We start from the raw sequence: 24,655 nt of genomic DNA, 5'->3' as shown, positions 1-24,655 counted from the left end.
AAATCAGCACCAATGTCTTTTGATGTAGCTATATGAATTCTGCATATTGCAGATGGTACATTAAGTGTGCAGCACAGGGAGTTTCCCATCATTCCAAAAAAATATCCTGTACATTACTGTACACAAGACAAGAATAAAAAAAAAAAACACTATGAGGTAACACCCTGTTCACAAATGATCAAACACAATTACAGAAAGACACACCTGCTCAATTTGATCCGTTGCAGGTTTGCACACTGCAACTTCCACTCAAAGAACATGTTCAGCTTCTTTTTTTTTTTTTGAAAGCCTGCCTTTGAACAATACTCACATGTCCATGCGTTAAGAGAGAGATCAGTCCCTGCAATCAGTTCCTCCAGTCCGTGCTTTCCTTGAAGAAATCTCTTCTAAAGTAATGGGGATTAAAAAGTCCTTAAGGTACGCCAAAGGTAAAAGGTTAGAAGAATCATGTGGATTTCTTCTAAAGCAGCTCAACAAAAACTTCACAGTGAATTTACTACATTATCAGAAGATAGTGGGTTGATGTCTGTGACTGAGACTGCTGAAACCTTATATATTATCTTTGGTTGAACTTCAGAAACAGTTGGAGCAAGGAATACTCCATGGCCAGTACAAACAGGTCCAAAGACTGATTGCAGCACTGTAAAAGTAGCCTTCAATTAAAGGCTTACTAGATGTACAATGTCACAGAGATGTAATCAATCAAAATTCTGAGCACTGTGTACACGTGGGTGGTTTTACAGTAAGTTTCCATTAGAGCCATACATCAAATGTCAGAGAACAGCACCAGTATATCTTTTTCTCAAAAAAAAAAAAAAAGACATGCTGTGAGCAAACACTATGATGAAAAGAGACCCTCCAAGCAATAAATTCAGGCTAATTCACTGGTACTTAGTCGGTTCTGATGAATGAAAATGCAATGTGCCATGTCGCTGCAGATAAATGAAGTGTGGTGATGGCACACGTACACTGCAGACATCAAGGTTTTGCTGTGCTTTCATAACAGATTCATATTTTAGAGTCTACAGCTTGCAGACAACTCACAAAAGCCGCACCCAGCATTGGAGGCCCACACTAATCCAATTCCCTGTAAATTTGTACAAGGAAAAAAAAAAAAATGACTGAAGAGAAATTTACTTCACCCTTAGGAAATAAGGCACACCCATGCATACAATATGTGTTACCATGGACATTGAAAAAAAAGAAATATACAAAGGCCCGTCTTATACCTGAGAATGTCTCGAGAACAAAGACCTTTCAGAGTGAGTGAGGGCTTGGATGCAACTGCTTTTATACGAAAATCGCTATGAGAAGGTGTGGTGACCATTTCATTTGAAATTACTGAACATTTCATGACATGCAGGTGCACATTATTTTTTTTTTTTGCCTTAGAAGAAAGTTATAGTTCTGGTGATTTACCCTCTTTTCCCACAGGAGAGAAAATTACCATCTGGTTATGCTCCTTCACCTGAATAAGTCACCTTTATCTGAAAATCTCCTTTGAGTCCCACAGAAGACCACACCAGTATCCAGATGATTTGATTATGCCATAAAATACAGCAGCAAGACGCCCGACACCTTTTGTATCGCCCCTCTTTTGAGTGCCCAAATCATGAAAATGCATTCATTTGTTTACAAAATGGACATTTCACTTCACCTTTCCACACAAATGACCTCAAATCTTAGAGCAACTGCATCATTTAAAAACAACAGAATATGCGCAGTAATGTATAAGACAGAGTAAGATAAGGCCAGACGTTGTTATTTAAAGTTCTGCACCATTTTTAACATTTGTAACAATATTCCGTGGTTTAACAAAATAAAGCCGAGGTAAGTTCAGGTATCAGGTCATTCTTATTTGGTCTTTTTTAAGATAAGAAGTTACAAGTTACCAACAGTTATGGAGCCTTTCTTGTGGTTCAGATATACCCAACCAGCTTCTGTTAGGCTACCACAGTGTAGTCTCTTTGGAGATAATTTTCCAGATTTCACATTTGATTTTATTTCAGGATAAAGGATTCTGCATGATGGTACATTTGGTGAATGCATACATGAAATACTTTAAGATCCCACTGACAGCTGCTTGTTTAATGACTAAACATGAGCACGACAGATAACAGCGCGCTGTCGTTTTGCAAATGATGACACCAGGAGACAGGTGACATCACCAGGTCACCAACAGTACAGTCACTCATAAAGACATGATTAAAAGGTATGAGCTGAGATTCTGCTATGTTGTTTTTTTGTTTTGTTTTTGGGTTTTTTTTGCATATTTTACACTCAAGGTCTGATAACCTGGAAGCTTAATTTGTATCTCTGTGTTATCTGTTCTCTGGAACATGGTGGCACAACATCAAAAAAAAAAAAAGCCCCTGCATATTCAGAGGAAACGGAGGTTGTCATGAAGAGTATTCCAACTGTGCCATTGGCACACGGGGCTAAAAGCAGTAACAGGGAAACAGAATTTGGCATGAGTCACAGAATCAAACCAGAAGTGCAAGTCTCTCAGTTTTTATTCTCACTAAGTTTGATCATTACATTTTAGGTCACTCTCCACAAGTAACCAATCAGAGATGCAGCTCATCAGCATGGAAGCTGTTTAAGTTAAAGACAATAAAAATCATCCTGTACAGACAAGTGAAACTATAAATCATGGACTAAATTACAGAACTGTTGATTGTAATAAAACTTGTGAAAAAAAAAAAAATTCACTATGCTATCCTTCCTCTGAGGCACAGTAGAACATGTTTCCCATGTTATAATCCAGTCTGATATGTTGCTTTTTGATTACAGTGTTAGCCTTGGATGTTTAAGCTACTAAAGCCAAAAAAAGGGAGTTTTTTTTTTCTCTTTTTGCAGCACCTGATCTGTAACATCTTCACTATACACCAAACTCTGCTCTAACCCCCTTGCATACTTGTTTTTGCTGTAAAAAAAAAACAAAAACAAAAAAACAGAGAGACTTCGTGTCAGCAAGAGGCTACCAGAAGTCATTTAATTGGTGTCATATCAGCATGTAAATGTAGAAGCAAATAGCCTTCAGTCTATCTGTATCTAGTCAGTGGCTGTTGGTTACATGGAAAATGGAGCACGAAAATGGTGTGTAAACTAGGTCATCTGTGACGGAAGAAACCTGAACTTATTGACGTCTGTTATCTATCACAGGTGTGCATTAACAAACCAAGTTTTCTGTTTGTTCACTCGAACAAATATCCAACAGATAACTGCAGAATATGTTTGTATGTTAGCTACTTTTCTGTGCAGTGTATTTTTAAACTGCACGTGTCAATTTAGTGAATTGAATATTGAGGCTTTATTAAGTTGTTTCCCACTCGTGAATAACCTTTATCATTCTAGAATGATGGATTTCAAGTCATTTGACTTTATAATCTTCTCAGACAGCAATAATTGCTTCTTTAAGATCACTGCTGACATCTCTCCTCCTTGGCACTGTGTTAACACACACCTGAATGCTCCACACCTGCCAACTGTCAAAGCCTCTGCTTTTATAGAGGTACTCACACTGGCTGAAGTTCACTTGCTACAGTATATTTGATTAGCAGCACCTGGCTGCTATTTAATGTCTTCCGTTGGAAGCAGTAAGCGTGCACTTAGTTTTTCACACACTGTTTTGATATATTAACTTAATTTTTCTTAAATAAATGGCACAGTGTAATGTGTAATATGTTCATCTCAGGGCGTACTGACCTAATTTTAAGACCTAGTAAGGTCAGATTATTTGTTTATTATGTCCTGATATGTAAAACTTTATAAGTGACAGAGGTTGTACTTTCTCTTTACCATGACTGCACACATGCTCTATGCTTAGGATGTGGTGGAGATCAATCTGCAGCCTAAAACAAAGATGAATATTGGATTTGCATTAATCAAATTGCTAGAAGAACATTCCAAATTGATGGACCCCATAACAACTTCATAAGCCCTTAATATCCAATTCACTAATTTGATAGCACATGTACAGTTATTTAAAACACTGCACAGAAAAGTAGCTAACATACAAACATGTTCTGCAATTATCTGTTGGATATTTGTTTGAGTGAACAAACAGAAAACTTGGTTTGTTAATGCACACCTGTGATAGATAACTGACTTCAATAAGTTCAGGTTTCTTCCGTCACAGATGACCTAGTTTACACACCATTTTCATGCTCCATTTTCCATGAAACCAACAGCCGCTGACTAGATAAAGATAGACTGAAGGCTATTTGCTTCAACATTTACATGCTATGACACCAGTTAAATGACTTCTTGTAGCCTCTTGTTGACGAGAAGTCTCTCTGTTTTTTTTTTTACAACATAAACAAGCATATAACGTCTACCCATCCATTTTCTTCTGCTTATCCTTTTCAGGCCTGATATGTAAAACCTTATTAATGATAGAAGGTGTACTTTTTTTTTTACTGTGATTGTAAATCACAGTAAAAAAAAAAGAAATGTGTTTACATAAAAGTTAAAGAAAACCAGTCTTCAGATCTCGTGATCAGTTTATGGTTTTAGCTGCTGGTTTGTGTTTTGTCTCTTTGCATTTTTCTTTTTCACATGACAGTGGGCTGATCTCCCAGACCGACCACATGGAACAGAATAGCGCCAAAGTTCTGCTTTTAGTCATTTTTAAGTTTCTGAAAAAACAGACGCGAGATGATCAAAAAAATTCAATGTGGACAGGTAGTAAGGCTAGAAACACACAGAGCAACAACATATACATATCAAACAAGTAAATAAATAGATAAATAATTGAATTTCCCTGAAATAATAAAGTGTATTAGAAACCACACGCAACAGGGTGGCCTGGTGGGAAAAATAAGACCGTGCCATGTGTAGAAAGTTTGCAGGAGCACCCTGAACCCTTTTTTGGATTAGGGGCCATTGCTCAGTCACCTCCAGTCACAAACACACACAATATAAACAACACAGCAAATCTATGCTGCTAATTTCACATAAATGGCGAGAGTTAACTGGCAATAACTGGAAGCAAAGTATAAAAAGCTTCAGAAACACTGAAAAAGATGCTACAAAACAAGATATCATGCTTTTGTCAGTAGCAAAAACTCATGTCACAGTGGTCTGATGTCACTTCCCCTGGTGCATGCAGATTTGTATTGAGAAAGAGCTTGTAGTCAGAAGCGTGTGTGCATGCGTGTAATTTAAAAGTGTTCAAGCCACACCAGAAAAACAGACAGAATGTCCACTGTAGCATGATAATAACTCTAAATCCAACCGTAGCTTGCACTGCCTTTCAAAAAACGGTGGAAATGCAACTATATAAATGCATTACAACTAAAAAAAATAACAAAAAGAAAAACAAAACGATTTAAGAATCTGGCTCAGCTGCTCAAAAGAGAATATAGGCCTTACTTACCTGATGAAAACTACATAAAACCACGTAAAAAAAAAACAACTTAAAAAATAATTCACTGGGAAAATAAATTCCACAAGTAAGAAGGGAAACTCAAGTGTAAGTACCCAATGAGGTCACTCAGTAGTGGCAGCCTAGTCTTTTTCAGTGAGAGAGTGAGTTTTGTGTCCATCATCTCCTCACTTCCAATATGGTCAGTCGTGGCACTCACACACTGAATAATAACTGTTAGGAAGGACACACAAGCCTTTCACCGTTGTGTGTGTCTCTTCGGCAAGTCTTAATACAGCACCTCAGAAAACACACTTCCCACACACTTCCAGGTTGACTCCAGTAATAGGAAGAGCAGACGAGTGAAAATGTGATGGAAAGGAAGTAAATGGTAGCTGACATCATATGAAGAGACAGAGGCATTTCAACATCCCGTCTCCTGTTTCAGTCAGGCAAAAACAGACTCCCAAAGACTCCCATAGGCCACTGGGTCCTCGCTCCATTGGGCTCTCTGGTCCCTGGCAATGAGGGGGAGCAGGTTTGGGGTTGGAAGAGTGGTGTGGTGCATGACTCATGTCAAATTTAGGCTCGTGTCAAACAGTTGAGAGTTGCGTGGGTTTAGATGTAGGGAGCTCCAGCAGAGCCTGCACAGTCACACCCACCTTCACCAGACCACGTTCTTCAAGGATGTGATGTGGCAGACACAGCTTGTCCTGAGTCAACAGAGAAATGTATTTTGTCAGTTTTACTTAGAAAAAAAAAAGATAGGTGGGGTTCTCTGACAGTATTTAACTGACAAAAGCTTTCTAGACAGCCAGATTTGACAACTAGAACATATTAGTCATTTGTCATGACAGTGATTCTCCATTTGGAGGAGCATCAGCTAAAGAAAGTTAGAAACCAGACCAGTGAGTGTGCATGATATAACCTGCAGAAACTGTATGTAACCTATGTTCAAGCGCTCAACGGTGAATATCACTGTGAAGAGTCATAAATCTTCACAAAATATATTGCAAAACAAATACAGAGAAAGGTGACGTTAGAAGTGAAGCGTGTAAGAAATGCCTGAATGAAACTGTTAATTGGTTAATGTTAGTACCTGTGGAACACCCAGCTTTTTGCAGGCATCCAAGAAGTTCTCAACATTCCTCCGGCATTTGGCCATGCTGAGCTTTGGCTGGAAGCCAAAACATCAATCATTTTAGTTAATTAAATTCACAGGAGAATAAAATCCATAAGGCTAAGTCGACAACAACTTTAAAAACAATAAATCCATGAGAATTTGTAATTGTTGGTGTAAGCAATTTGAAGAACAAAACAGAAAAAAAGACCTTCTGAAGATTCAGTGTGCTTACCACTGCAGGCGACGGTACATGGATGCTGGCAACAGACCGAGGACAAATGTGATTCGCTAAATGGCAAAGGACAACTCCATCCATTAGAGCAGCTCCAACATCGTCTGGAAGCAACACCTTCAGCCTGGACTCAATGTTCTGCAAACACATCAACGACAACCTGATGTCACTGTCTCCTAACAAAAATGTACATTTCAGGTAGAAAAGGTGTTTGATTTGTTCATTTATTCACAGTGGGTTCTCCATCCTCTCTCAATCCCTTTCTTTTCTTTTCTTTTTTATTTTGAATCATTGAGCCAAAAGTTTATGTGAGTGGAATCAGTTAATTTTCTGATGTATTTGTCTGGGCCTGCACTACACATGACTTAATGAAAGTAACTACGGTTAAGCAACTCTGAGTGATCATATTAACTTCTCCTGATAATAACTGCTGTTTTTTTCAACAGCACTGTTGTTGCTTAATGACGCGTACTTCCAGTACACCTGAGTATATGTGTGTAATCACCACCTGCTAGGTCACTACCTGGTAATCAGATGATCTGCAGCCCGGCTGCACTGGAAGTCATAAACCACAGAGTGTCATTTATCTCTATATTAAATATTTGAACTTCCCAAAAACCAATTTGTTTGTTTTTGGGTGAGTACTGCTGCCAGAAAAGTCCAGATCCTGCAGAGAGTTGGACCAGCTTATATTCTTGGTTTAGCTATTTGTTATCAATTAGGGAGAAGCAAAAAAATTAAATGAGACATGATATATACTTGCCTCAGGTGAGATATGACAAGAAAAAGCTATAGTTTATCATCACAAGCGGTTGTAGAAACTGGTACTGATGTTGGTAATGTTAAAAGGAATTTTATTGAAGTCAATTGTCTAACAATTTATGCTTTGTGCTCTCTATCAAATGTGTTTTGATTGTTCCAAGGAGTTAATGAATAAGGGATTGTTCTGCTCTCAGTCCTGCCCCATGGTGTGACACTCTGCTTTCTGTTACTTCTCTGGAACCCACCGATTTCTGTTTGAACTTTTGCTTGGACTACAAAGCAGTGTCGTTTCTCACCGGATATGACAAGGCTTGTTATTTACTCTGAAAGATCTCTTGGCTGCTGAAACAGTGAACTGCTGTGTCCACGGTCGAATTTAAGCATTCAAGCCAGCACAGACTAGCAGACCTTGAAATGCCAGTTCAGTCAACGGCCGGTTGAGATAAACAAGAAGCCAGTTATATGGTTTGAATCCAGCCGTGGAAACTATAGTTCCAAACGGTTTTTTTCTTTTTTTTAACTTATACAGGAGTTTCCATAATGACAGATTTTAACCAGATTTCATTTTCTTTATTAGAATTTAAATACTACCCGAAATGCACACCTTCTAACACTAAAATGTACATTCAGAAAAGCAAATACACAAATGTCAGGCTCTGTACTTATTAGTTTGGTAATTAAAATGATGAACCCTTGACAAAAAAAAAAAAAACTGGATTCTAATCAGTAACCACATCACAGGTAACCCTGGGCAAGATTCAACAACAAAATAAATCAATTATTTGTTGACCCATAACCTGGAGCTGAGTTTTTCAGACTCCAAAACTGCCTACAAACCCATGAGTCAACCGCCCTAAAGGACTCAAAGACACTTTTAAGAAGGCAGCTCTTGTCCTTTATTAGAATCAACCATTTATTTATTGATGCCTGAGGCAGAATGTAAAAAAAAACACTGTCTTATGCCAATTGAATATTAATTAACAGTTAATTTATGAATGGACTGTTTCTGTTTACTACTGTTTTCACTATGTGGCTCCCACTTGTCTAGACCTGTATGTGTAATCATGTAAATTTTCCTTAAATTGCCATTAATTAAGTGGAAAGTGTGAGGGAGGGAGGGAGGCTGTGATTTGTTCTATAGAACAGAGGTGGCAAAAGTACTGACATTCTGTACTTAAGTAGAAGTACAAGTACTTATGTTAAAAAATACTTTAGTAAAAGTCGAAGTACTGGTTCAACTTCTCTACTTAAGTAAAAGTAAAAAAGTACAGGCTCTGAAATGTACTCAAAGTAAGAAAGTAAAAGTAGTTCTTTGGAGGATGTTTCTACAAGCTATTTGTGTAAAACTAACCGAACCTCATTATATATTATTGTAATAATAGAAAATAATATTACATGAGAATACAAATGTTATTCCAATCTAAATTTTAATTCTAATGAATGCACTCAGCTTGAATCTGTTATGTAGGACACAAGCTGTGAAAGGGAATTTAAACACAGCTCTAGTCTCTTTGTCCTCCATAGAGGGTGACTGTGCCTCCACCTAAACACCAACATGAGGATACTCAGGGGTTACAGTGGGATTCAGAAGCTGGAGGAACCCTAAGATCAGCTGTAGTGGCTCTGCATGGGGAGAAGAATCACAGCTTTCTATTGTGAGCTGCAGTAAATGATGTTGGTGTGCAGACTGTGATCAGCTGACCTGCTGCTGCTGCTCTGAGGTTTACTGCTCTGTGTGGATGAAGTGAACTCACAAAGATGTAACCCAGTATTTCACAGCTCTCTGAGCTGATCTCCTTCCCCTACACTGACAGCATACAGGCTGTAGAAATGTTGGATTCAGTGAATGAATCTCAGCATCAGCAGCTTTGATTCAAACTCATCTCTGCTGCACTGATGTAACCTGTAACTCTGACCATGAACACAGTCTCTGTGCACCAACACAGAGCTTTACTGTAAATACAGTACAACAAGCTAACCTAAACTGCAGTATTTTCGTAGAATCTTTGAATAACACAAAGTCAGCATACTTCAGTTTATTTTCCAGTCCTTACCTTTAATTCTAACCTCTCTTCTTCCTCTCCTGTCCTCTTTCTCCATCTCTGAGTGAACTTCTCTCTCTTTGCTCTCCCTGAAATACAGCAGCTCTTCTTTTAGCTAGCTGTGTAACAAACTGCACACACTTTGTGTGTTTGCTGATATTTGTTGAGCATTTAGAAACGTTGCATTTACCTGCCACACGTTACTCCCTTCATGCTCGCTCCTCTTCAGTAGCGCTAGCTAAGCTGTTTATGTGCCGCAGCGCAACTTACGGACTCGGTCCGGCCCGCTGTAACCCCTGATTATAGCGCTATAAATGATACATTAATTATATGGGTTTGCGTATTTAATCCCTTTGTACGAGATAAGCCCCGATGATGGAGGATACGCCAGTACGATTGTCTCTTATGTGTTATTATTCCTCCATTTAGGCTCAGATCGTTTGATGTTTGACGGCGCACTGACCGGAAATGCAAACTTCTCTCTGACGTGTTAAAAAGTACCGAGTCTGTTTGAAAATGTAAGAAGTAGAAAGTACCGATACTTGTGTAAAAATGTAGGGAGTAAAAGTAAAAAGTAGTCAGAAAAATAAATACTTAAGTAAAGTACAGATACCTGAAAAATCTACTTAAGTACAGTAACGAAGTATTTGTACTTCGTTACTTCCCACCTCTGCTATAGAATTATCCCAAAGCTCTTCCACGGAGCCATTTACTATGTCAGACTCCTTCCTGGGTAAAAGACCATAACTCTTCCCTAAAAGACCGCTGTCTGAACATATTATTGAGTTCTCATCTTTATCACATGTATTACTACGTCCCTGTCATCACTGCATCACAGCATGCGAAAACAGCTGTTTCTGAAAACCTCCCACTGTCAGGTGGATTCCTTTAGCTCTGTTTAATCTTCCCACATATACATGAAGCCAGCCGAGAGAGCTGGCCCGGGATACTTCAGCTCCTCCACATGGGACAGCAATTGGTCCCTGAGCCAGAGTGGGCACTCCACCCATTCCCAGCTGAGGACCATGGCCTCAGACTTAAAGGTTCTAATACTCATGCTGGCTGCTTCACAATCAGCTGCAAACTGTTCCACTGCAAGCTGGAGGCCACCATGAAGCCAACAGGACAAGCTGCAGTCGAATGCTTTCTCCAAGTGCACAACCCACGCACGCTCGAATATCCTTGAGAGGATAAAGAGCTGGTCCAGCGTTCCTCGACCAGGACAAAAACTGAATTGTTCCTCTTGAATCTGAGGTTTGACTGACGGACTCTACTTTCCAGCACCCTGGCATAGACCTTACTGGGAAGGCTGAAGAGTGTGATCCCCCCAATAGTTGGAGCACACCCTCCGGTCCCCCTTCTTAAAGATGGGGACCACCACCTGAGTCTGTCAATCCAGTGGCACTGCCCCAGATCTCCCCGCGACATTGCCGCCAATCTCATCCACCCCAGGGTCCACCTCAGTGACCTCACCCCCTCGTCCCCAGACTTTGCTTCCACTACAGAAGGCGTGTCAGTGGGTTTAAGGAGGTCCTTAAAATATTCCTTCCACCGCCCGACTATAGTCTCAGTTGAAGTCAGTAGCACCCGACCTGCACTATACACCGCGTGAGCAGAGCACCGCTTTCCCCTCCTGAGTCACCTGACCCATTTCCTTAAAGTAATTTCTTTGACTCTCACCAGCCATTCTGGTACGGTTGGTGTTGTTTTTAATCATCTCTGTTTGTAGTTAGTAGTTTTTATGTTGTTAATTAGTTTCTAGAAATAAATGTGCAGTTAGAGTTCAAAGTTCACATCTCCATCTCACTGACACCTTTAAGAGGAGTTTCACAACAATGTTATGAAAACCTAACAGCCGGTAGAGTGAGGTGTTCTGTGAGCCTTTTCTCCTACACTAAGGTGTGTTTTCCTCTAAAAGGAATGTCTGCTCTCCTCTTAAAACACTGCATGTGTGTCTTCTGTTCCTTTAGTCACTGCTTTTTTTTTTTTTTTTAATCACTTTAGGAACACCCTTTCACTTTGAGTGTTCGTTCTTTAATGCTTCACTTCAGTGTGTTTTATAAATTTTTTTTTTTTTTTTTTTTATAAAAACTGTTTTGGAAAGCTCTATAAAGAGTTCCTTTGTTTTGGGCAAACCTTCTCCTGCCCACACATTAAAATGGTATGTACATGTCAGGTATTGTCTGAAACATCTGTCAGTGGGGTGATATTATCTCAGTGATCCAAACAGATATGCTGTGCACACCTTAAATTTATAGCCCAGCTTTTTCCGCCCTGTATTTCTGTGACAAGTGATGATAGATTGTTTATTACTGTCATCATCTCGTGCTCTCATGGACCTGGCCTAATTAATAAAACAAACCCATCCTTTAGCCTCTGTCGCCATGACCTTCCTTTACAATACTATTCATTAGAAGAAGCCTAGTCAGTTATCTTGGGTTTTTCTTACTTCTAACTTTTATTATCTTACCAACAACACTGTACACGCTTCACATATTTTAGGTGTGTCTGGCATTCTCTGACATGCTGCTGAGGGCTGGTTACACTTCTGGTTCTGTACAGACATTTTGCAAGCAGATATTTCAAAACAAAACCTGTCACTTTAGCACGATGGGACACAACAGGTTGTCAGGACTGTAATAATACCCCTGTTGGGTCTTATTTTTACTCTTTTTACTTTATGAACAAAATTATAATGTTTCAGAGTAAAATTGCAATCAAATGATTAATTGAATAGATTGATAATAATTGAATTAAATTAATAATTGGCAGTTGACTCAAAGCTCTAAATAGTAGTTGATTAAATGATAAATTAATACTTAAATTAAATAATGTATAATCAGTAATTGAATTAAAATCAAAAGAGTGATTGAATTAAAACAACCAAATAATAGACAATTTGATAAATACATTAGATAGAGAGCAGACAGATGGGAGACCAGTGGTCGCCAGACCAACTTCACGGCCTTTGGGTGATACATTTATCTTATTTATGACCTTCTCGGTCTCGGAGATGAATATGCGACTAAGGAGGGAAGGGTGTGTGTAGTTCATCGTACCCTGTTGCTAACTGCCAAGTCTTGATTAGGAATATGTGGGAAGGGAAGGCAGGTGTTTCTTTTATGGAGCTTTCATTGCTGATTGAAGAAACTTGTGCTATGATGCCGGAACCAACCGCTGGACGAACCAATCTGAGAAGGCCAAGTCTAAACCACGGCTTTCTCCATCTGTTTTTGCGTTTGTAGTATAAAATTGTTATGTTTAGCTTAGAGAGGCGCTCTTCTGGGGAGGGGAGCCACAGGCAGCTGCTGAGAAGGCCTGCCTCTTCCTGAACCAAATGGCCCGTGTACATGTAATTTCTTCTGATTCTTTAATATATTAAATGTTATAATTTTTTAATTAATGTGTTTCGGGTGTCTTCCTTCACAAATAAAAAACACGCCGTAACTCTTGCAAAACTGAATGTTGGATATTTGAATATCTGTGCAGTTTTACAGTTAAAACATGTGATATGTTTTCTTTGTTCTATTATGAATAAAATATGGGGTTATGAGTCTTGAACATCATTGCATTCCATTTTTATTTACATTTTACACAGCATCCCAACTACTTTGGAATTAGGGTTGTAGGTTTTCAACAGGATTGCATAGAGTTTAGCCAAGAGTGGCCAGCCGGTGACTGAAAAAAGCTTTCCACTCTCCAAACCCACTTGCAAAAGGGCCAGCATAAATAGATGAGTCAATATCAACTCGGAGGATGTCTCAACTCCTTCAAACCCAAGCGGAGTTATGATGCATCTGTATCCCTAAGTAGGAACACTGAGGACACTATGCAATTATCTCACTCTCAGGAGTAAACACTGGAACAAGAGCAGGATTTAGTGGGCTTTGGCCTCTGTATGACTCTATGATTTGTACGAACACAAACACGAATAAGCCACAAGGCATCTGACCTGCCGTAACAGTCCTATCTGCTCCATTTCCTCTCTCAAGTGCTCCATCTTCCTCCTCATCGTGAAGCTTGGATCTGTGGAGTTGTACTCTTGACGGCTTCCTCTGGTGAAGGCTAAAATAACAAATAGGGTGTAATGTTCCAAATAGCAAACAATGAATTTAGAAGAACAGACAAAAAAAATCTTAGACATATTTAATACATCATAATCGCTCAGGTCAATTTCAGGCCACCTGCTTCATTTCAGGCTGACAGGAGAAATGTAGAGTTAACTTTAAAAGTCTCCCAAATAAAATGAACTCTTGCTGTATAAGACCAAACCACAGCAATATCCAAGAAACAAAAATGTGCTGTGTGTGTGATCTTGCATAAGGCGCGGCCATGAAACAAATCTGCACTGTACTTAGAACACATATGGTATCTCTCTCTATGTCTTCCATTATTTAAAGAAACCACCCTGGGTTTCCATAACACTTCTGACTTCAGCTTCGCAGCACAGTGTGGCTGATTTCATTTCCCGGGAATGTCAGTGAAAGCTTTCTTTACTTTTTTCAAATAGATTATTAAAAAAAAAAAAAAAAAAAAATTGGACCAATTGAAAACAAAGAATATCACTACATGCCTACCAGTCAGTGCCGTGAAAAAGTATCTGATATCTTAGTTTTTTGGCACATTTAAATGAAAGTATTTTGTGGACTGACGAGACAAAAGTTGAACTTTGTGGAAAATTTGAGTCATCTGGTGTAAAACTAAAATACGTGTACATAAAACAATCAATTGAGTCGCTCAATTGATTAGTCATTTAGTAGAACTGAAAACTATGAAATTACAGTTTGGCCTGTAGGTTTTTGGGCAATATCAGTTTTTATTTTAATTAATTAATTAATTTCTTTTATCTTGCCTCAGTACAACACCACAGTGGATTTTAAATCAAACAGTCAACATGTGACTCAAGTGCAGACTTTCAGCTTTCACAAAACAATTACATTAACAGTTTAGGAAGCAGAGCAAGTTTTATATACAGTCCCCCCATTTTCAGAGGCTCAAAATAATTGACTGGACAATTGACAATTGACTGGCAAGCTGCAAAGTGAATCCTGTTTCCTTGTTGAATTAGAAATTTAATTTATGTGCATTCCAGAGTGAAAGCTCAGTCAAAAGTAACCCCAAGGTTCCTGATAGAAGATGTGTAAATGTGGCAAGGCAGCAGAAAGTTTCCATTACCTTCAGTAAAAATCTGCTGGAGGCACAAACAAGAAGAAAACTGTCAGTCAACCAACTTTTAAGCACCTATGCAATCTCTGTAGCTTAGACAGATCTTGGGGATTAAAAGACATATACAACTGAATGTGTAGCAGTGATAAGAAATGTCCTTAAAAGTACTCAAAATGTGCTGAAGTGGGAGCAGATACAACAGAAACAGTAAAGGCCCCAAAACAGAACCCCGTGGTTCTCAGAAAACTCTTTTGAAAACTCAGGTTTTCAAGATCACATCTTTCAAGGTCAGATCTCAGGTCTAACTCATTTCATTGCTTGCACATTTATGACTTGCACTCTCTTTTGTAAACTTCTTGGATCTTTATTTTTAAAGAGGAGAATGAGAGTTTAAAAAGCAGCTGTAATTCCTCAACAGTTAATCCAATAAAGCTGAAAGTCTGCACTTCAATCCCATCTTGATTCTTTGATTTTAAATCCGCTGCACTGGTGTACACAAGCAACACTACAAAAACTGTGACTTTGTCCAACAAATTATGGCCCTAACTGCATTACAAAATGCTAAACTTGCAGTGCACTTTATGATACCGGCTTTTCCAAGGCAAGGATTAGCTAATTTGTTCTTTTACATAAATGATATTGAAGTGAACATGCAGTCAGGAAGTGGATTGACTTGTGGATGACTTGGCATGCTTCCTGTTTTCCTCCACCTCTGTTTTTATAGGAAGGCTATTTTCCTATAAATAGCACATATCATTAATCCCTTGTCACAATATGCACACTGAGAAATGTTTCTGACTGTATCCAAACATAGCTTATGAGGAAAACAAAAACAGTTCCTCAGAAAACCTTCCCCAATTCCAATGAAAGGATAGTGGGACTCCACCTTAAAAAAAAATAAATAAAAAAAAGACTCAGTATAAAAGCAAGACATTCTTAACATTCTTAACATTCTCACTTCAACATATATAAATAACGACCCTGTCTGTGTAAGACAGCCTTCAGGCAGTACAACTCATTTTACCTAAGATGTCTTAAGGTACAATTTCTGCTAAATAACACAGCAATGCATGAGGGGGATGTTTTTACAAAATACAAAATAGAGTCTATTTTATTGTTATCTACAAATATCTTTTCAAAGGAAGTCATATAAGTCAACAGCATGCAGTTATACAGTGCTGTGAAAAAGTATTCACCCCCTTCCTGATTTATTAGTTTTTGCATATTTGTCACACTTAAATGTTTGAGATCATCAAACAAAGTCAAAAATAAAATAATAAAATAAAAATAATGCAATGATGATTTCATCTATGAAGGGAAAAAATGTATCCAAAGCCATCTGGCCCTGTGTGAGTCACTGCTGACCAGAACAAACACTATTTGACTGATAACATCTTTTCCCAAGACTTCTGGGAAAATATTCTGTGGACTGACGAGACAAAAGTTGAACTTTTTTGGAAGGTTTGAGTCCCGTTACATCTGGCATAAAACGAACACAGCATTTCATAAAAAGAACATCATACCAACAGTCAAACATGGTGGGGGTAGTGTGATGGCCTGGGGCTGCTTTGCTGCTTCAGGACCTGAATGACTTGCTGTAAATAATGGAACTATGAATTCTGCTCTCCACCAGAAAATCCTGAAGGAGAATGTCCGGCCATCAGTTTGTGCCCTGAAGCTCAAGAGCACTTGGGCTATGCAGCAGCACAATTATCCAAAACACTCCAGCAAGTCCACCTCTGAGTGGCTTAAAAAAATAAAAGAAGTGGATTAGAGTGGAGTGGATTAGTCAAAGTCTGGACTTAAATCAGATTGAGATGCTTTGGCATGACCGTAAACAGGCCGTTCATGCTTGAAAACCCTCCAGTGTGGCTGAATTAAAACCATTCTGCAAAGAAGAGTGGGCCAAAATTCCTCCACAGCGACGTGGAAATACTTAATCACGGTGCTGTTTATGATTCCAAGATAGCCCCAGTGAAAAGGAAAACTACCAACCCAAAAGATTCAGACAATGCCATTCAAAGAACAAGGATGTGTGTGTTACCTGATCTTGGCTTAAGTCCAAACACTGTCAAAGTCGTGCTGAAATCAGAGTTGCGCAAACCCTCCTGAGGATAAAACATTCACACCCAATTCAGAACGGGACACAGTGATAACACTTACATGATCTTTAAGATGATAAGATTTTCATACCTACCTCAGAGTCTTCATTCCCACTGGAGTTTTTGCGAGCACTCTGACATTTGTACTGTCAATAAAAGAGAAAATTAGATCTTTGTTTTTAATGTTTGACACTAATTGTTTGCTTCCTGTTCTATTTATGGAGGTAAGCCTGGGAATACATGTTGGCTACTCACTGCACACATCATGACACATTGATTAAAAAAAATGATCACTAGACTTCTACATTTCTTCACAATGTTCTGTTATCAACATGACTGCAACATCAAACTTTCTTCAGAAAAACTGGAGCACATTCATGCTGAGCAGCAGTAATAGCATATACTTATCATTAAATGGATAGTTCTTCCAAATCCCACAATTATAATGTTTTGTCTCACCAGCAATGGTACTGTATCTATTCTGCTGTGACCGCCCAATACAAAAAAAAAATGAAATTTGTAGTGTTCAACAATTAAGAAAACACAACAGCAGGTTATCCTGGGTACTCTGGAGGATTTGAAACCTCCTAGCCACCAGTTTTTATTGTAACTAACACAGACTCCCTGAAAACTGTGTCCACAGGTGGATGATCCAAAAGGATGAACTCAGACACTACCAGTGGACAGTTAAGATGCTCGAATATTGCCTTTAACTTCTGTGTTGGCTTTAGTCATTAGGCCATTCCCACGTTTGGCTATCACAGATACAGTCAGAACAAGAGCAAACCATTCTGCATTGCCTGATAACAATAGAGATAAGCAACACATTTACAGTTCATCCTTAAGAAAGTAATGATGTTTGTTCTGCAGAAGATGCAATCTAGAAAACCAATGGCTGATTTTTATATCAGCATCTGGGCACAACAGACATTTTTTTCCCTGACGTCTGCAGATATTGGTCTGCTGGTTGTTGCTTGTGTGTGTGTGTGTGTGTGTGTGTGTGTGTTTTGTTTTCAGCCAAGCTGGCATAAACGTGACTGGCTGATACGACTCGCAGACTACACGAAGTGAACTTCCGTCTCTTGCCTGCATATTCTACATATTCATGGCGAACTTGTTTTATCTGTTTTAGAGAAATTACAGAAGATGCAGCGTGACTATGGGAACACGTACAGGCTCATACCTTCAGATAATCTTTTCTTAGATACTTGCTCCGCCTGCGCTCTTCATTCTGATTAAGGACAGGTGGGATCTCGGGCCACTTTGGCTCTGAATCGGACTGATCTGTCTTCAAACAGCCATCAAAAGAGCAGGAAGAAGAGGGCTGTAAACACAGGCAGTTTCAATTAAAATGATTCTCTGCATCCTCAAGAGATGCAGTCTTAAAGAAAGACAAACATAGATAATTGGGCATTCATGAAAAACATTATGTTTGCTTTGAAGTAAATATGTTTGTACCTGCCCACTCAGCACTGATGCTCCACTGCTTCCTTCATCCAAAGAAGCACTGATATAACAACACAATAACATCAGATGCCTTTGTTTGACATTCAAATAACATGAAGCTATTTTTTGGGAAATACATGCTGCTAATAGATTAGGGTAAAAAAATTGGAGAAGGCAAATTAAACTGTACGCAAGCAATACCCCACTAATGGTCTGGAAATGTTATTACATTCTAAAATAGATTCAGCTGTTTTGCAAGTAGTACTGAAGAATAAATCTGTGTGCATGACTCCTGCATATTTCAGTTAAGTGTTACTGGGGAACACTACAGAACTGCCCTGTGATTAGCCTGAGCAAGACTTCCGAAGCTGCTGTTTACCGGCCCTCAAAATGTTGAGTTCAACTTTATGTGAGATGCAGCTGTTTCTATAAAATTTTCTATAAAATCTGATATGCAATAATGCCCAATGGACTTTTAGTTAAACAAAACAGAGCATCAGTGACGCGGTGGCTCGTCTACCTCAATGATCCATCACAGTTCACAGGTTATTGCCCATAAAATGACAACTGTGACCTTGACTTTGAGCACAATTTGCCTGAAGACCTGCTAGGTGATCTTCATGTGTAACTTTTCACTAAATCTTAAGCAATACTGTAAGAAGAGCAGCGATCCTTATGAATTGTGGCTAGATCGAGGACCCTATGGCATAAGCTCATGCTAAGAATTTATCTTGATAAAGTATCTTAATAACTTAATTTCAGGCTTCCAAGCCAAGGAGTAGAGCTAATATTTTGTGGGAAAAGCAAAATATTAGCTCCCGAATTTCAGTTGGTTGGAACAGTACCTTTCATGCAGGTTAGTGCTGTTTAAAGTGCTTCACTGATAAGACAGAACTTACTTGTAGAAATCAAGTGACCCTGGGAACAATTAGAAAATGAATGAAATAATAATAAATGAAAAATATATAAATATCATTTTACAAAAATAAAGTCAGGCTAGATAAATAATAAGGCCAGTTTATGTTTAGAGATTTTCACTTTCAGCTGCTTTGAAAATTCCAGCAGCTCAGCGCATAATAACTAAAAGCTGACAAAAAAAGGTTTTTGTCTTGCATGTTGGAGCAACTAGCAGATTTGTGCACAAGGACCGAGAGGGGATACTGGTTCGTACGCTGTCAGCGTGTGAAACATATGTATTAGAGTGAGACCGTGAAGTGTTCCGAAAACAAGCAAAGAGGATTTAAAAATCGATGCAGAAACTTGACAGTCAGTCAAGTCAGAGTTTTGGTGTTTGGTGTTTAGTTTCCTTTGGAAGAAGGAGAAGCACACAGCAGGGTGCAACATTTTAACATTTGCACAGTACTCACCTGCGAGCGGTCTGAGGTGCTAGCCTAGGTTTGCTGCTGGAACTTCCAGAGTGACTAAGGAATCTGCAGACACAAAAAGCAACAGGTGCTGTATAGTTGTAATACTGTATAAACAAGAACTGTTAAAACTGCCTTAAGTTAAATCGCCCATGTAGTTTGTCACAGTGAATGAAATCCTTTTAATTGAAACATGAAAAGAAAAACTACAGGCTGACTCACTGACCATTGAAATTTCACCAATTGAGCAACATGGGCTTTCCCTGCTTACTTTACAGTAGAACTGAACCATGAGGAGGGTGAGTTCATTCTATTTCTCCAACAGAAACTTTTTCATTCACAAAGCATCAAAACAGCTGCTCCTTTATTCCTGTAGGATGCTTTATGTATGAAATGTACTTGGTGACGTAGAAATACAAACTCTAAATCATGATAACGAAAACTGCTCTACCTGTGTGCCCGGCCAGTCACTCTCCTTCTGTGGATTAAACTTTCGGCTCTGCAAATTAAGGACCGTCGTCTAAGAAGCCATACATCAAACACGCAGAAGGTAAGTCAAGGAAGAAAGCAGGGAGCAGGAGGAAGATCAGGGAAAGACAAAAGGGGACAAAGAGAAAGTCAAGTAAAGCTGGTATGGGTCTGACTTGCAATGAGAAAAGAGGTAAAGTGGGCAAAATATATGCTGCAGTGCTGAGATAGAGAATAGACCTGTGAGGACAGGGGTGTGGTACACTGGATAAACTGGTTCCAAATCAAACAATACACAGGAATTATACTTCCTGGCTTGTTAGTTGCTTTTATCAAAGCTGTTGTTATTTTTTGCTAATCTGATCTGTTTTTAATGAATTTTTTTATAACAGTGTATGCATTAGTCATATTTCTATGACCACTGTACACAGCATAACACTGACATCAAACTGATGCTAGTGGAGCTTTGCGTCACAAGCCACTTTGTTTCTCCACTGCCAAAGACTCAGTTATTAAAACAACGGCGTTGTTTCTGAAAACCCATGTTAGCCTACTTTTCGACCCTTCTATACAGAAAAATGATTGAAAGAAATCAATCAATAATCAGACCTCTAACCAGAAATCATAATGGCGTTGGTATTATAAGATTACAGGGAAAGATCGCGGTTAGCCTGACCACAGATAAACGTTACATGATGACAGTAAAGCAAAAAGTAAGATAACAGAGGTGGATTTAAGCTGCACAGCAAATGCTGATCTACCAGATGGTTGCCGTTACGTTACAAGAGAAGATGCGAGAGCCGCACACCTGTTCTGCTGCTCCTGCTGCAAAAGCTGGACAGCAATCTTCCTCAGATCAAGCACCTCCTTCAGCTCGTCATCCTCTTCCTCAACTAGCTGCTCCTTATCAGAACTGGGAAAAGTTGAGGATAAAAATGACTATCAAGTGATAATTAGAGATGTGATATCCTATATATAGCTATGAGGACACATCCATTTGCTTCCACTTATCCAATTCAGCCTACCCCCCCCCAGACAGGTCACCAGCCTGTTGCAGGGCCAGCACATTCACACCTACAGCCAATTTAGAATCCCCAGTTAGCCCAACATGCATGTCTTAGGACTGTGGGAGGAAACCAGAGTACCCAGAGAGAACCAGTCACATGGAAATCAGCCGGCCAGTGGATTTAAACCTGTGAGGCAACAGCACTAGCCACCGTGCCAAATATGCATACATACTTTAGTGAACTTTATTAGTCAGACAAATAAAATAGTCTGATGTGTTTAAGACTGCCAACCGAGTCTCTCAGACTTGACTGCTGTAGAGTTTTGTCAGCCACTCAGACTGAGACATGCAAATGATAAAAGAGGAAACCTGCTGGCACCGCTCAGCATCGACGTCACTGATTAATATGAGTTATAATACAATTCAAGAGAGAGACCTCACTCCCAACTGCTGATAAACAGACCTTCACCTTTAGAGTGACTGGTTAAAATGTGTCATCAGGAAACACGCCATTTCCAAAGAGATTTCCTTGGTAGTGTGATCACAAAACAAAAATGTGTGTGTTTTGCAATGTCTGTAATGCAAAACAAAAGGTATCAGATGTCATGGTGCCCTTGCCTCCAGTTCTGAGATGTGGGTTTTTTTGTCCGTCTCCCTGCCATAAATCCACTTTGGGATTTGGGATAAAGTTTCAAACACACACACACAAACACACACACACACACACACACACACACACACACACACACACACCCTCCCCTCCCCTCCCCTCCCCTCCGTGTGAGAAAAGAGGAGCAGCTGAAAGTAGCTTTCTTTTTGTGTTCTCTCACACTGCTCTGTCTCTCTGGGTATACTTTCCTCTGGTTCCTGCAAGTTGCTAGACTGGCACACCCAGTCTCTATTAATTACTCATGGCTCTGGTATAAATACCCTCATCTTGCTTCTCATTCCACATTAGAGTGAGCGAGCAACGTGGCAGTCACGCTATGGATAACAGCTCCTGATGTTTTGATGTCTTGTGTTACATGTTTTGACTCAAGGCTTCTTCTTGTGGGCCAGCCTGTTTCAACTTACCAGCCCCATGGCACACCAAGCCTTTGTAGGTCTCTCTGGATCTGATTTGGGTATGGATGAATAGAAGCTGTGCCAGCTCAAACTCCAGCAAGCTGTTTGAGTAATGCACAAAAAAACAGACTCACCCCGACTCCTCTTTCCAGCTGTCTTTATCTTTGCTTTGGTGAGACATGTTAAGAACTTTCTCCAGTTCCTGAAACGCACACGGGCACATAATGTCAGGGACCAGTACACAGAAATGGATATGCTCTCCCAACGAATCTTCAAAAGACTTCCCATACGTTTCTTGGTTTTCTGATTGATTCACTCATACCTTTATACAAGACACATGACTGCTTTGCTGCCCATCACACTCTGACAGAGCAGGATCCTCATCCGGGTTGGGCTCTATAAAGTCATAGAGATCCTGATCTGATAGAGGGAGGAAGCATCCGCGTTCATCACATGAACTGTCACATTTTTAGGCACTTTATTCAACAACCCCGTGTCTCTGTTATTGCTTTCAAAGGGAATGTGTGATACTTATTTTCGGTAACCTTTGCAAGAGTCCATTTTGGAGAGGAGTGACAGGGCGTCGGCGCGGGCTGTCTCTGAAACTTGAGAGTGCAGGCTGATGGTGTCATCATCTGAAGGCTGGAAGAGAACAAAAGGAAGAAGAAGTGAAGTGGAAATGTGGTTTCAAATCATCAATGCAGCTGCATTTTACTGTTGCTATTTTGGGTATTTAAACAGGACACAATAAAAAAAAAAAAAAACACCTGAAATACATGACTGTGTAGCAACTGCCAAAAATAAATCAGATTTTCACCCTTAAACCCTGTGCCTAATCTGTTTGTTGTGTCTTTCTGCTTTACTACTGTTATACGATTAAGAGTCAGGTATTCTTAGGTATTTATTCAGTTACTCCAATATTGATTTTAAGAGTAGCATTTGTAGCCCTTAACATCTAACCATGGGGCTCGCCTTTTATTCTCTTATCACAACACTAAGTTCACACAGTGTGTTGCAATTCTCTGGCTTTCAGGCAAAAGGGAGGCTATCCGAGTCTCCGAGGAATTCCTATAAATATGTTGTTCAGTTGTGCAGATTCCCACAGCAACTCCAGCTGTCACTTTAGTATTTTTCCATTTGGATTTCTGCCATCTTCAGACAGCTTCACACCTTGCTGCTGATTACCAACTTGCCTACACACTCACTTCCCATTGCAGTGTCTATCACCTCTTGCCACCTTGTTGCCATATCAAAAGCAACTACTGTTTTCTCTAAGTGTGCTAACATTTACTTGGGATCATCTGCCTGTGCTTTATTTACTTTTATTTACCACAATGTCTTGGCTATGGCTCCTATGCTTGATGAAATTTAAGCCAGAGAATTGACACGTAGCAGACAGTTGAGCTTTGTCTGTATGAGTCACATATTGGAGCACTATTGCCAAAATCTGAGACTCTTTCTGTTCCTTAGATTTACTGTGATAAAAAGTCAACCACCTATATAAAGCTCTTCTTATATCAAGAAGAAAATTATATGGGATGTACTTTCATAGTATTATATATCTCAAGACATGCTCCTAAGTAGTAAAACATGTCCATCACATACACTATATGGACAAACATATCTGGCCACACTTAATCTTTGAATACAGGTGTTTTCAGTCCCATTGCCACAGGTGCATAAAATCCAGCACCTAGCCATGCAGTCTGCCTTTACAAGAATAGGTCGTTCTAAAGACCTCACTGCTTTTGAGTATGGTTCTGTAATAGAATTTGCACAGAGTCAGTCAGTGAAGATGTCTTCTCTTTGCACACTGTTTACGAACCACTAAATCAAAGCAGGGTATGCTTTTGGGGTGTGGCTCGCCTATGATTGACAAGTCCCTACAATATAAGTGTCTTTTGGTTCTCCACCAATCACGACATCTGGTTTCAGAAATATATTACTCTACTTGAGGCTCTGATGTGTGACATCACCCACAAATCAGTGGGTGATGTCACAGTAGCCATATTCATCTTTAACACACAGTCTGCGCATCAGTCAGTGCGTTCTGGGTGCTGACCTCTGTTGTAGACAGCCTCTTGTCACCATTGTCACTACCAATTCCAGAGTCAGGCCCGTGGTTCTTGCTTGGATAAAAATCTTCCATGCTGGAATTATGAAAAACAGTGTTAATCAGATAGCACCTGTGCATTATACTTTCAGAAGATCAGAGGTGATGAATTGATGCATTATGCGTCACATCATGATGCTTAAACATAAGTCAGTAAATCTTTCAGTACCTATCTGTAAGCGGCTGCGGTAGACAACGCTTGCCAAGTGAGGGAAGGTCCAGGGTGTCTGGTTTCTTGTCCATCCTACATGCCTGCATGTTCAGGTACTTAAATATGTGCACTTTGCCTTTAAGACAAATCTGAAACATACAAATATGCACAATGTGTTCTTGCAGCTGTTCCAACTAAAACAGAGTGAACTATATGGAAATACACGTGGAGGGATGGCTGGATGAAA

At 39.5% G+C, this 24,655-nt stretch overlaps 1 protein-coding gene across 2 annotated transcripts in view; it reads right to left on the bottom strand.

Moving 5' to 3' along the window:
* Positions 1-4,348: 4,348 nt before the first annotated feature.
* lrch2 (leucine-rich repeats and calponin homology (CH) domain containing 2) overlaps positions 4,349-24,655 on the bottom strand; it is a 33,250-nt gene continuing 12,943 nt past the window's right edge. The window contains exons 6-21 of one of the 2 annotated variants that reach the window (XM_030746335.1): positions 24,427-24,557; positions 24,207-24,294; positions 22,690-22,786; positions 22,467-22,564; positions 22,279-22,346; positions 20,882-20,986; positions 20,057-20,125; positions 19,609-19,671; positions 18,254-18,302; positions 17,979-18,119; positions 16,891-16,941; positions 16,738-16,801; positions 13,480-13,592; positions 6,724-6,861; positions 6,468-6,545; positions 4,349-6,081 (exon numbers count right to left, since the gene is read on the bottom strand). In XM_030746335.1, the coding sequence (XP_030602195.1) occupies positions 5,962-6,081; positions 6,468-6,545; positions 6,724-6,861; positions 13,480-13,592; positions 16,738-16,801; positions 16,891-16,941; positions 17,979-18,119; positions 18,254-18,302; positions 19,609-19,671; positions 20,057-20,125; positions 20,882-20,986; positions 22,279-22,346; positions 22,467-22,564; positions 22,690-22,786; positions 24,207-24,294; positions 24,427-24,557 (1,473 nt within the window). In that variant the 3' untranslated portion in view covers positions 4,349-5,961. Of the gene's footprint in view, positions 6,082-6,467; positions 6,546-6,723; positions 6,862-13,479; positions 13,593-16,737; positions 16,802-16,886; positions 16,942-17,978; positions 18,120-18,253; positions 18,303-19,608; positions 19,672-20,056; positions 20,126-20,881; positions 20,987-22,278; positions 22,347-22,466; positions 22,565-22,689; positions 22,787-24,206; positions 24,295-24,426; positions 24,558-24,655 lie in introns of those variants that run through there. The other variant, XM_030746337.1, reaches the window with a different exon arrangement.

Source organism: Archocentrus centrarchus, chromosome 14, assembly GCF_007364275.1.
Source record: "Archocentrus centrarchus isolate MPI-CPG fArcCen1 chromosome 14, fArcCen1, whole genome shotgun sequence".
Taxonomy (NCBI): Eukaryota; Metazoa; Chordata; class Actinopteri; order Cichliformes; family Cichlidae; genus Archocentrus; species Archocentrus centrarchus.
This window is presented reverse-complemented; position numbering and strand designations above follow the sequence as displayed.